This window comes from Electrophorus electricus, chromosome 1, assembly GCF_041902795.1.
Source record: "Electrophorus electricus isolate QZ-2024a chromosome 1, ASM4190279v1, whole genome shotgun sequence".
In the NCBI taxonomy this organism is placed as follows: Eukaryota; Metazoa; Chordata; class Actinopteri; order Gymnotiformes; family Gymnotidae; genus Electrophorus; species Electrophorus electricus.
Window position 1 is genome coordinate 30,083,255 of NC_137497.1, and position 14,293 is coordinate 30,097,547.

The 14,293-nt window shown below is 37.1% G+C and overlaps 1 protein-coding gene across 1 annotated transcript; it reads right to left on the reverse strand.

Annotated features, from left to right (window-relative positions):
• Nucleotides 1-1,566: 1,566 nt before the first annotated feature.
• On the reverse strand, nucleotides 1,567-13,525 carry LOC145659651 (choline transporter-like protein 4). The gene is made up of 15 exons (XM_081722395.1): nucleotides 13,516-13,525; nucleotides 10,131-10,200; nucleotides 9,186-9,298; nucleotides 8,804-8,926; nucleotides 8,542-8,641; nucleotides 8,147-8,239; nucleotides 7,841-7,943; nucleotides 7,303-7,562; nucleotides 7,053-7,147; nucleotides 6,863-6,966; nucleotides 6,523-6,596; nucleotides 6,194-6,264; nucleotides 2,296-2,390; nucleotides 1,958-2,042; nucleotides 1,567-1,726 (listed from the first exon to the last, which is right to left on the reverse strand). The coding sequence occupies exons 1-15, from the start codon at nucleotides 13,523-13,525 to the stop codon at nucleotides 1,641-1,643; spliced, it is 1,482 nt and encodes a 493-aa protein (XP_081578521.1). The 3' UTR covers nucleotides 1,567-1,640.
• Nucleotides 13,526-14,293: the final 768 nt, after the last annotated feature.

Sequence of the window (14,293 nt, forward strand, 5' to 3'; positions counted from 1 at the left end):
AGGGAAACACCTTTATGCTGGGTAAAATTTTAAAATTGTGTTACATGCTGGAAATTAAAGTTCACAGCCATATCCAAGTTGTAAATACAATTCACAAGCTGAAGCTAACTATATCTTAGTGCACAGTACAACTAGCCACAGTGATATTAACTATTTGAATTCTTTCAAAACAGATGAATATATGGCTTTCTTCTTATAATTCAGTTTCTACCTTATTGTCATTTAAATTAGCCATTGATATTGCTGACAATTTGTTTTTTTTGCAGCATTGTAATTGTTTTATATATATAATGACTATCCATTACAGACCATAAGGTTCCTTTTTTTTGTAAGAAGATACAATTAACCACTGGTAGAGACTGAGGATCAAACTTGTCCAAACAGGATTGTAATATAAGCATTCACATGGGGTTTTGTCACAATGTCCTTCACCATAGTATTTTTGCATTTTTCTTATTGCTGTTTTATGTTACATTAATAAATTATACATATATTTACATTTCTACTGTGAATCTTTTAAAGGGGGGCATGCCCATTGTAATGTCTCGTTTGTTTGGCCTAGGCCAAAAACTATTTTTGTGTTGGTTTTACTCTCATTTACCATTTTCAGCATTGGAAACAAAATGACTTTGTTGCATTTGGTGTTGATATCATTATGGTAGGCTTTAGTGGATGCACTAGTGTATATGTTAACAATTAGATGCACACCACCAGCTGTCCTAAATCTTTGTGTTAAATATTTTACAGTGATACAAATGACCTAGATTCCTTCTAAAGTTCCAGTTATTACTGGCAACTATACCTTTGTCTTTAATTGCAAACCTGTCTTAATTGATTGGTATTAATCCTTATGAGAGAAAATCCAACCAGAAATGAAATATATTGGTTTAAAGTGAAAGTAATGAATGATGTACTGTTCATTTTTAGTGCTGAGAACCAGTCTGTATAAACCATTTGAACTGGACATTTTTTCAAGGCATTGTCTTCTGTAAAAATTGCATTGTGTGAAAATCAAAATTACTCTAAGCCTGTTCAGAATGGTGCATGTATTGGTCATAACGGGCCATGTGGATGAGCTTATGACTTCATACGTGTGAAAAAAGAAAGGAAAATAGATTTCTGGGATTTTATATTCTTATTGTTTTTTTATCAACTGTTGTATCACATCATAAATGTATTCTATATGTTGTAAACGTTCACATATTTCATATATAAAATAGTATTCAGTTAATAAAGTAAGAAAATTTGCATTTAGCTCAGTCATTCTTACTAGTTCGTATACTCTCTATTATACGCAGAAATAAAAAAATAATATCATAGCATACCATGGAATGTGATCTTTTATGCATAATCAGGAGTTGGCAAAGAACTAAAACTTCTCATATACCCCACATTTAGGCACAAGCTTACTCCTACTCAATGTTTGCCAGAACATCCAGTGTGTGTCTGCTGTTTGGTCAAAACCAAATCAGTCCTGAAAGAGGCCCCGTCAGCTGTCTTCTGAACATTACAGTAGCGATCAGAATGCTGAGCAGTTTTACAGCAACAAACAAAAAAAGACTAACATAAATGCTTGTTTGGTTTATTTATGAAAAGTGTGGAAAAGGATGTGGTCGAAAGCTGTCTTTTTTTAAGGCTCTTTAGGACTTATTGAGGATTCGCCACAGAGACCCGGACATGTAGTATGGTCTCAGCATGGTGCCGTCATTACGCTCCAGATCCTCCACTAGAGGAGACAAAAACATTACAGAGGAAGTGAAAACAATGTAGTCCTGTTGATTGGAATATATAGTATCTTAAGACTGAAATGTGAGCTAATAATGTTTTTTATAATTCTACTCTCTCTGAAGTAAAGGGACTGGACCATGCAAGCTTTCAACTGTGTGCCCAGTGTCATGAACTGGTGGAATGAGTGTATGTGTGTGTGTGTGTGTGTGTGTGTGTGTGTGTAGCTTACAGAAGCAGAGAAAAAGGCTGTCCACACACATGCTGTACACACTGAAGAAGCCCTGAGCGATCAAGTAAGCTCCCGCCATCACCGTCTAAAAAACAGCAGTAGTAGATATACACGCTGGGCCGTCAGTACTATAACAGGCACTGCTCTACAGAATAAATGTGTAAATCCTGGTTATTTACAAAGTGACTTTACAATTGCTGTCATTAAACCCTTTGGTATCTAAAGAAAGAACCATTTATACAGTGTACTGAATATGCTGATGTTTTGATCTCACACAGAAGCAAGTGTCAGCACTTGAGTTTGTTCTGAGGTTATCCGACAGTGGAGGCAATACATACGATAACGGGCAACCAGTAGTAATGCAGCAGCTGAATCTGGAAATTGTCATCTGGCAGCCTGATTCTCCCAGAGAAGAAGAAGAAAGCCAGCAGACCTTACAGGGAATGTAGAAAACCCCCAGAGTTACCTTTTAAAGTGTGTTGTACCTTTTAAATGTGATGAAGTGTAGTATGGGTAACATACACATGACTTCACACTGTATTTCTCACCCACTAATCCGACCACCAGCACCATGCTGAAAAACAGCAGTGTGTCTGTAACACAGTCCAACACCACCACCCTGTGGACAGAGGGGCATGGTCAAGGACAGCGTGCTAAACTTGAGCTAGAACAATGAAACACATAAAAATGACTGATCAAAGTAGCCCTTTCTTGGCACTCATATTAAAAATATGTATACAAATTATTTTCACATAAGTATGTACTATTAAATTCCTCCATTTAATGTTTTTATATCCAAATATAATTAGTCAAAATATAACCAGTCAAAATATAATTAGAGATGTCTTGAATTAGCATTATGTCTACTCAATCTAATTAGCGATATCTTGAATTAGCATTATGTCTACTCATACTTTAATTAGAGATATATTGAATTTGCATTATGTCTACTCAAACTGTATTTAGCGATATTTTGAATTAGCATTATGTCTACTCAAACTGTAATTTCAGATGTCTTGAATTAGCATTATGTCTACTCAAACTGTATTTAGAGATATCTTGAATTAGCATTATGTCAAATCACTTGAACCACTCTTCATGAAAAACATCAAATATAAAAGAAAAATGCTCAGTTCTGTCCAGACCCAACAAGTGCCTCACATATTCATTACTTAAAAATCCAGTGGACAAGCAAAAAAATTAAAATGCCAAATCTGAAGTGCCAAAATGTGCCTCTTACCTGCTGTCACATACTGTCAGTATGTAATAGCACCAGAAATCTTGTATACTGTTGGCTTAAGATGCTTGGTAACTGAGGACATGCTATTCTCTTCTGCACATGCCAAGTAACTTATTGGTGTGGTAGTTAAGTAATTTAAAAATGTTTTAGCTTCAAACATGTAATGGAAAGTCTGCGCAGGCCTTTGACATGTTACACAGAGAAATGACAATGATTAATTTGGGAAAATATCAGGAAATATAATTAATATATTACAAAATATAGTAATTTCTATATCCTGAAGTGTGTGGTATCATCTAATTGAATCTAATGTGAAGTCCCTTGTAGCCAAACTAACATATTTGGACACAGCAAATTCAACACTAAGTGCCCTGATTCTTCAATACTTTTAGTTTTTTTATTATTATTTTTTTTTTACATGTTTCAGTTAGACATGTTTCAGTGAAAGAAAAAAAAATAATGTAGAGAGCAACTACGTCAGAACTACATCTCAATAATTCGAAGCTGTCTACACAAAGTCCTACTCAAATGCTTTACAGTGTTGCCAAATATACACTGCTTTGATTTTCACTGATATTTTGAACATCAGTGACCAATGACATTTACTGTGGGACCAAAATCAGACTTTGTACTGTGTCATTTTATGTATGTTGTCCATAATCAGTATTTAATTTTGTTTTGGTGTCAGTTATGGCCAGAGAAATCCAAAACCCAGTTCCTTTCACTGACATCTGCAGAATACCTCTGTGTGTAAGTCTGGTGAAGAGATGTTGAAATGAGGTGTGGTGTGATCCAGATAGTAAATGGAGAATCTAGAAAAGCACAATAGTTGGTTAGGTAGCACATTTTAGCACATTTGGATTCTGTTCATTTTAGGTGAACTGATCAGAAGGGAAACACCTTTATGCTGGGTAAAATTTTAAACTTGTGTTACATGCTGGAAATTAAAGTTCACAGCCATATCCAAGTTATAAATACAATTCACAAGCTGAAGCTAACTATATCTTAGTGCACAGTACAACTAGCCACAGTGATATTAACTATTTGAATTCTTTCAAAACAGATGAATATATGGCTTTCTTCTTATAATTCAGTTTCTACCTTATTGTCATTTAAATTAGCCATTGATATTGCTGACAATTTGTTTTTTTTGCAGCATTGTAATTGTTTTATATATATAATGACTATCCATTACAGACCATAAGGTTCCTTTTTTTTGTAAGAAGATACAATTAACCACTGGTAGAGACTGAGGATCAAACTTGTCCAAACAGGATTGTAAGATAAGCATTCACATGGGGTTTTGTCACAATGTCCTTCACCATAGTATTTTTGCATTTTTCTTATTGCTGTTTTATGTTACATTAATAAATTATACATATATTTACATTTCTACTGTGAATCTTTTAAAGGGGGGCATGCTCATTGTAATGTCTCGTTTGTTTGGCCTAGGCCAAAAACTATTTTTCTGTTGGTTTTACTCTCATTTACCATTTTCAGCATTGGAAACAAAATGACTTTGTTGCATTTGGTGTTGATATCATTATGGTAGGCTTTAGTGGATGTACTAGTGTATATGTTAACAATTAGATACACACCACCAGCTGTCCTAAATCTTTGTGTTAAATATTTTACAGTGATACAAATGACCTAGATCCCTTCTAAAGTTCCAGTTATTACTGGCAACTATACCTTTGTCTTTAATTGCAAACCTGTCTTAATTGATTGGTATTAATCCTTATGAGAGAAAATCCAACCAGAAATGAAATATATTGGTTTAAAGTGAAAGTAATGAATGATGTACTGTACATTTTTAGTGCTGAGACCAGTCTGTATAAACCATTTGAACTGGATATTTTTTCAAGGCATTGTCTTCTGTAAAAATTGCATTATGTGAAAATCAAAATTACTCTAAGCCTGTTCAGAATGGTGCATGTATTGGTCATAACGGGCCATGTGGATAAGCTTATGACTTCATACGTGTGAAAAAAGAATGGAAAATAGATTTCTGGGATTTTATATTCTTATTGTTTTTTTATGAACTGTTGTATCACATCATAAATGTATTCTATATGTTGTAAACGTTCACATATTTCATATATAAAATAGTATTCAGTTAATAAAGTAAGAACATTTGCATTTAGCTCAGTCATTCTTACTAGTTTGTATACTCTCTATTATACTCAGAAATAAAAAAATAATATCGTAGCATACCATGGAATGTGATCTTTTATGCATAATCAGGAGTTGGCAAAGAACTAAAACTTCTCATATACCCCAAATTTAGGCACAAGCTTACTCCTACTCAATGTTTGCCAGAACATCCAGTGTGTGTCTGCTGTTTGGTCAAAACCAAATCAGTCCTGATAGAGGCCCCGTCAGCTGTCTTCTGAACATTACAGTAGCGATCAGAATGCTGAGCAGTTTTACAGTAACAAACAAAAAAAGACTAACATAAATGCTTGTTTGGTTTATTTATGAAAAGTGTGGAAAAGGATGTGGTCGAAAGCTGTCTTTTTTTAAGGCTCTTTAGGACTTATTGAGGATTCGCCACAGAGACCCGGACATGTAGTATGGTCTCAGCATGGTGCCCTCATTACGCTCCAGATCCTCCACTAGAGGAGACAAAAACATTACAGAGGAAGTGAAAACAATGTAGTCCTGTTGATTGGAATATATAGTAGCTTAAGACTGAAGTGTGAGCTAATAATGTTTTTTTTAATTCTACTCTCTCTGCAGTAAAGGGACTGGACCATGCAAGCTTTCAACTGTGTGTGCCCAGTGTCATGAACTGCTGGAATGAGTGTGTGTGTGTGTGTGTGTGTGTGTGTGTGTGTGTGTGTGTGTGTGTGTGTCTCTGTGTGTGTGTGTGTGTGTGTGTGTGTGTGTGTGTGTGTGTGTGTGTGTGAGTTACCTTTTAAAGTGTGTTGTACCTTTTAAATGTGATGAAGTGTAGTATGGGTAACATACACATGACTTCACACTGTATTTCTCACCCAGTAATCCGACCACCAGCACCTTGCCGGAAAACAGCAGTGTGTCTGTAACACAGTCCAACACCACCACCCTGTGGACAGAGGGACATGGTCAAAGACAGCGTGCTAAACTTGAGCTAGAACAATTGGTACTCATATTAAAAATATGTATACAAATTATTTTCACATGAGTATGTACTGATAAATTCCTCCATTTAATATTTTTGCCTTCAAAACAAGGAAATGGAAGTAATTTGTTCCACAACAGCAACATTAAATCATTCATATTCACACACAACCCCATACGTTCAATTATATGTACGAAACATCTCCTCTGTCTGAGGACTTACCGGTTAATATTTCTCCTCAAGAGCATATAAGCATTCTTGCCAGACACATGGAAATTGTTTCCATGTATAGCAATCTGTATATTATCAACCACAAACAGCATGTTGAGTCAGATTGTACACTCAGTAAATTTCACTAGTCATATGGGCACAATTACATACTTTGATGCTATTACCACAAAGTGAAAAAAAACCATATCATACTAATATACACCATACAGTTTTTCATTTAGTTTTTATCTAATACTCATACTAACGCTAGACAACCGATCACTGAAGACACATAAAAACAGTTATTTCAGCATCGATCATTTTTTTGTGTGCAGCTGGATATGAGACACACCATGATATAGGTGTTTCTGTGGAAGAACTTGAGGAATTTATCCAGGAACCAAAAGCAGCATTTGAGGGACATCATCACAAACTGACAACAGAAATTCCGGCAGTCTGTGGAGTAGACAATTGTGTCACACTACAGTTACAGACAGGAGAAAGCAGGACTAAGTTCATGAAGGTTTTATATATATTGTTACCTCTGAACCTATGGTCAAGATATTCCAGAAACATCCGAGGGACCTGGAATATGGTAAGGATGACAGCACCCAATGCTAAAGAGCCGACATGACACCTTGAAAAAAAGCAGTTTAGTAGACTTTAGAGGTGGGGAGCAGTTAGGACTCTGTACTAGGTTAGTAGTCACCAAACCAAGGGAATGTACTTTCAGGTGTGGCTGATATCAAAGCAATCGGAACGGAGCAGGGATGAAACACGAGTGCTATGTACCCTAGTGTCCGGATGAAGGCTTGTAAGAGAGGGTACGGGGGAATGTCTGCTGGTTTACTGAAGGCCCAGTAGAAGGATGCGAAGGTACCGGCTAGTGTACACTGGCCCAGGGCGATGATGAAGTTCACGCACCAGAGGAAAGCCAGCAAATTATAGATCTGCAGGTAGGGTGCGATCCTTGAGAACAAGTCCGTGTCATCGTATTTAAAAAACACACAGCGCACAGATGGACAATCAGGATGGAGAGAAGCACTGAATTCCTGAAAAGAAACAAGAAGAAGACAACAACAACAGTATAAATAAAAGGAAAGCGATGTGAAATGAATCATTACCAGGCTATTGGAACATGTCAGTAATCTGAATGCATCTAAAATAAGTCATTGTGAAGTATGAATATCATATGAATATCATATACATTCACCATATTATGTCTGTATGAAGCTGCAAATAGCGATATGTGAATGTTATACTATATATTTGAAAGGGAACAATATTACAGCTTGGATATATCATGTGTGGGTGTGTGTAGGCGACTGACCTTGGGAATGCAAATCTCTGAGCCTGTGATAGAACTACAGTTGGCTATGGAGGAGTTGAGAGCAGCGACATGGTATACAGGAGCAACTGAAGTGGCCAAATACCTGAGGGCAGTAATGGTCAAGGACACAGCCTAACACACACACTCTACACACAAAATACTGACACAAGCACATTTTCAACAACAAACTACCAATACAATCCAAGCTACAGCACTAATTCAGTGGCGAGGACAGATATACAGTTACTGCCTTGATTTGTTAGCAGGAAGTGAAGGTAGGTGAGAAGAGGAAGTGGCAGAGGATACAGGCTAGTGATTCCCCAGTAGGCCATGCTTATCACCACCAGCAGGAACGTCACCAAGGGGTAAGCCAGTGTGGTCGTCACACAACTCACCGCCCTACACACAGCACAGAGCACAAAAGGCCTCATGTAGCCTTAAGAGCACAAGAGAGCCTTTATACAGGCTGCCCCCGCAAAGTGGCTTTATATGAGTAATAATGTAGGAATGCCGAGACTGCACTGATTTGAAGAAAAATGTTAATGGGTTTCTTGTATCCAAGGTGATTTTCTGTTTATAAACAACAGCAACAACAACAAAAACAAGAAGGACATAGCAGATGGCTGACATTTGTTTAAAGAAATGCTGGCAGTGGATATATTTACTACCGCCTATGTGTCTGAAGGCCTAAAAAGCTCTACCTGTTGGACTCTTTGATCAGTGCCAATGCAACAGATATTCTCCTCCCCCGATGTGTCAGGAAGAGTAAAATTACGAATTCCAAAAGACACAGGCTCACCACTGCCACATAAACACAAACACACAAAAATCATTCACATACAGCAACAGTATAAAGCAAAGCCATGCATCCATTCTTAGAAAAATTCCTTTCTTTACAACATGTTTGTTTCTACTTTATATACTGTCAATACATGTCTTGTGAGAAAATCTGATAGCCCTTACAGAAGAACAGCCACGTCTCTTTCACTTGAAGGTAGACAGAGAATTCTGAATTATAAGTAATGTCACCGAGGGTGAGTTTGGAGTGTCTGTAGTGGTTATATTCCCGGTAACAGTAGTAGATACCTGAGAAAGACAGAGTAGACAGCTTACATCCTCATTCACTAATCTAACCCCCTGCAATTTGTCTTTAAAATTAAGGGTCCCATGCAGAGTTCATACACCATAGGGCAGCAAATCAGTGCCAGTCATAGAACCATCCACAGTAATTTGGTATTTTCCTTGTTTCAGTGCAGCAGGAGACCATTCATGAAGGGCTTAATTATTACCCAGTGAGCTGGTCGCTAATGGCAGGTATGTTAAAACATGTATTGTACAGGCTTACCATACGCTGCAGCTACGAGCACTCCCACGATGAGAGCCAACAGTAGCACGAACATCAGATATCTCATAAGCAGGAGGAACATGAGGCTAACAACCATAGCAACCACCAGACCTCTGAGAGAGAGAGAGAGAGAGAGAGAGAGAGAGAGAGAGAGAGAAAAATATTTACTTAAAATGCATACAGAAAGTTTCAAATTTGTTGTGTATTACTCATCTTAAAATTGATTTAACTATTTTTCCTCATCAATCTAGATAAAATACTCCTCAACAAGAAAACAAACATTGGTTTTTATAATGTTTTGTACATTTATTTAAAATAAAAGTCTGAAATACTGCATTAACATACATATTGAGGTCTTTTGTTAAGACAGTTTTTATTGAGCTCTGTTGAATCCTACTTCTATCAATGGTCCCTGTAATTTTTTTTTAACTTCATTAGGGTTCACCTGTGCTTCACTGAATTGACTGAACATAATCAGGGAAGGCAGAAATCTGTCTGTTTATGGACTCACAGTTCATAGTGTCTGAGTGAAAGCCAAGTCATGAAGTTCAGAGAATTGTGTCAAGAATTGTGTCAAGACACAGATCAGGGGAAGGTTACAAGAAATATTCTGCAGCTTGGAAACTGCCCAAGATCACAGTAGCTTCCATCGTTCTCCAATAGAAGAAGTTTGAAACCACAAACAGTCTCCCTAGATCTCGCTGGCCAGTATTATATGTAGTATTGTATTGCATATAGTATTGTATTCTATGCAGATTGATGAAGGAAAATCAACTGAAATCTTTCTGTATATATATATATATACACACACACACACACACACACACACACACACACACACACACACACACACACACAGAGACACACACACACAGAGACACACACACACACACACACACTATACAATGTCTGGGTGTAATACAATCTTGTATAAAACTAACTTACATTAATATCCAATACCATGATGTAGCAAAATCCTCAAAAATCCGTAACCCCACTGACTTAAAGTTGAATCCTGAAACAAGAGAGCTGCAAGCAAAAAATACTGGTCAGCAAAAGCAGCTTATAGATCAACACCAACCATCCATGCATATGTGTGTGTGAGTGTGTGTGAAGGATTACTCCATAGCACTCTTTATGTGCTTGACTGTTTCATCTACGGAAGCGAATCCAGGGAGAGAGAAGTCTGGAGGAACGTCCTGTAGTTCAAAGCTAGGCAGGCATTTCCCTAGTGCTGAGGGGAGAGAGACACAGAGAAACAGAAAAATAATATGACTGTAAAAATGAAACCTACTGACTTATGATGGCGGTAAATGCACAGTCCTGGTGGTTTGGTTATGTTTTAGTGCATAGCATAGTCAAACTGTTACAAAACAGGATGGACAAATAGACAGGTAGTTGTAAAGGTAATCCTGCTGTCTGTACCTGGTTTACTTGGGGTGTAGAAATACGGACAAAGCTCTTGATTGAGGATGTCTTGAACACTCTGTAGTAGAAATGCATGTGAAAATCTCATTAACATACTGAATCCTATGTATGTGTGATTGGCTTAACCAATGAATTAATTCCATCTACTTGGAACAAAGGGTTGCATATTGCAAAGACTTCTGATATGACAGATTCTGTTCTGTCAAGGGGGTGGTGAGGATTTATTTGCCAGCGATAAAGTTGGTTACATTGCTCATTTGCAGTGTGAGGTTTTACCATTGTGGTTTGGGCAAGGTCAAGTCTAGGATCACAATACTGCTGCTGAAAGAAGTCTTTAGGTAGGGCATCTGGGGCATACGCCTCTGGGGGCAACTTCCAGAACTCCGAAGGGCATTTTTTAACACAGACCTGCAAGCCAATGCACAAACGCACAGAGTGAAGGAGATCTTATTTGAGCAGCTAAACACAGTGTTGCTTTTCATATTTATATCTACACTTCATTGTTCATTGCATGATACAGAAAAAGGCTCCTAAGCCAAGCAACAAAAAGATACCCAAGCCCCCAGACTTACAAACTTGCATTCACATACTACATAATAAACTGTTTTGTAATAAATGAGTCTCATGTGCAGATTTCTAATAGGCTACATTCAAACGTGTTCAGCCTCTGTACAATTTCAACAGGAAATCTTTGTGGAAATCTCACTTGAGTGGTTGGACACTGGAGACCCTCTAGAGTGGCATCCATTTCTGTGGTTGCTCTGGCACACTTCAGAACGTCAAAGTAGAGGACATTTGGTTTGTCACTGAAACACAAGAGGATGCTGGAAACAAATGCAGCTTGACACATGAATATTAGCCAATTAAAGAAACAATTTTTATTCAGTTTTTTGAGCATGTGTATCAGGCTTCAGTGGTGTAGTCACACCATTACTCCCCTAAATGTTCTTTCTTCTAGGGTGAGTTTGATTGGGGTAAACAATAAACTCCGTAGTGTTGTGACACTCCTAGACCTGAGTTTGGACCCTTTGTTTTAGAGGCAATCATTAAACATGTGTGATTTGATTGGGTCCACTTGTTGCTGTGAATTGCCAATCATGAAAATATTTAACCTAAAATCTAACCCATCTTGCACTGTTGCTCTTTAATGTATCCACATGATTTGAACCTGCACAGCTCCACTGTAATGCTAGTTCTACTCATTTGAGAGAATATTGACAGTGTTCCTTACATACTGAGTGTGCTGTTTTGGTATTCCTGTGAAGACATAAATACTAATCCAGTATGTGAGGGACTTACAAATTGACTCCAGATCCACAGAACATCCCAGTGGAATTCCGGGGCAACAGGACATGACGAGGGTCTCCATACAACAAAGCTGTGTTAGAACCTCTGTTAGAAGGATATCTCACAAGCCATACATGTGTAAAAGACCTTTCTTATAAGCCCAGAATAATCATTTTTCCATGAAAGTGTAGTTGGAAATGTTTCTTACCCAGGATGCCAATAAGCATATAGCTGACAATGGCAGCCACAAAAGTCATACAGCAGATAATGTCTGTACAACTCCTGAAGAAAAACAAGAAGTATTGCTACACACTTGTATCATTTCAATTATGTAATAAAGTTATTTAGCTAAGTCAAATGAGTTTCAAATAAGTCTTAGTAGATCTATGGCCTTCATATATTTCTTGTATAGAGCTAATAACAGACATTCTGTGATCCATGATGTGTGTGCTTTAAATAGTTTACTAAAGGTAACTGATATGAAGGAGTAAATGGGAGGAACATTGAGAGATTTAAGGACTCACCTCTTGCTAACTGGTCCCCTGAAAAAAGGCTCATATGGGAAAGGTTCCCCTGAGAACATAGAATATAATGAGTTTAAACCTATGAAAAACATACATTCAGTCAGGTGTGTCTGAACTTTTGACTGGTACTCTATATTTTGTCTAACACATTTTATATACAGTTACATATTTTATGACACCTTCTGTACACATATGCTTTTGATCTGATACATAGTTACAGATCGTACACTACATGAATGTTTTTAATATGAAGTAGACCTAGCAAGTATGTAAGAGCTATTATAATTTTAACATGAAATGTACATGATAGTTTTGTACAATGTTTTTTTGTTAACCATTGCATATGGCGTATGGGATTCTCATAAAATCTTTGGCATATGGATGGATATATCTGAAAAAACAAACAAACAAACAAACAAAAAAAAAACACCTCACCATTATAATCCGGTTTCCTGACCATCGTACTCTTCCTCCTTGCACTTTCGATCACACAGAGTCCTCAATGTGTAATGTTACAGTAAAAAATATTCTTACATATGATACTCTGTTCTTATGACGCACACATTCCAGGTTATGGACACATTGTGACGTGTCACAGCACGTTCTCATTCTCAGCTCATCAACAAAGGCATCTTGGTCGCGAGCACCTGCCTTCCATGCTGTGCGATGCTCACACTCTGCTTGCTATGTCATGCGTCGGATATTTAGGCCTATACGCTTAAACTGTCCAAGGTTACTGTGCTTTTAACGTACTAAAAAAAGCTAAACAAATAATAAAATCATCTTTACATAATAATGTAACCTTAGGCTTGTCACCAAGATATAACCTGAGGCTAAATGACACGTCCCCCGTCCCCTCCCAAAACTACGTCTATGCGACTGACAAATAATTTTTTGACAATTCTGAAAAAAAACTTTAAAGTCTGTAATGTATGCCAGAATAAATGAATGCTCCCAACTCCAATTTTTATCAGGAAGGACATGGACCCTGATTGATTGTTTATTTGAGATAAATAAAAGTCTGCAGTCAGTCTGCGCTTAAAAGAAGACTCTCCCGCCCCCAATCGAGTAACACTTTTAGTACATTTTACCGTCATTCATCGTCGAATCACAGGACGATCGCCGTGTGATTCGTCTGTTCGTCTGTCACTCAGAGCTGATCCATTTCTACGTGTGTTATTGATGAATTTGTGTGTCAATCTGTGTGAAACTAAACAATAAACAATCATGAAATCATTACGGCGTTCCCTTCACGTCGGATACATTTCCAAAAATGTTGTAAAACAATTTTACAGCTGCTGAAGTTGCAGCAGTTTTGGAAAATAGCGGCGAAGGTAACGGAGCTTTAGAGCCTGAGGGTTTGATTCCTTTGATGAAGAAGAATACAAAAATAAAAGATATCGATGGCTAAATTTATATGATTTTACAATGTTGCTAACGAAACAACAGTGGATTAAGATAGCTACTATATATACTGCTTCTGTGAAAAATTAATGAAATTGATTTCTGATACACTTAGCACAGTAAAAATAATACAGTAAAGTACAGTGGGAAAACAAATCACACGCGCACACACACACACACACACACACACACACACACATATATATATATATATATATATATATATATATATATATATATATATATATATATATATATAATTATTGTCAAAGGTTTGTTTTTAAGCATGACAACAAAGAAAGTAATGCTTTCTGAAATTAACTTAAATTTCTTCTTTCATTCCAACAGATGAGAGGTTATTTTAGCCTTTGACTGAAGATAAGGCACATGCACTACACAAATTTTACTTCCTCAGCTCTAGTATATTTGTAGAGAAAGACAAAGAGAGAGTGTGTGTTTGTGTGT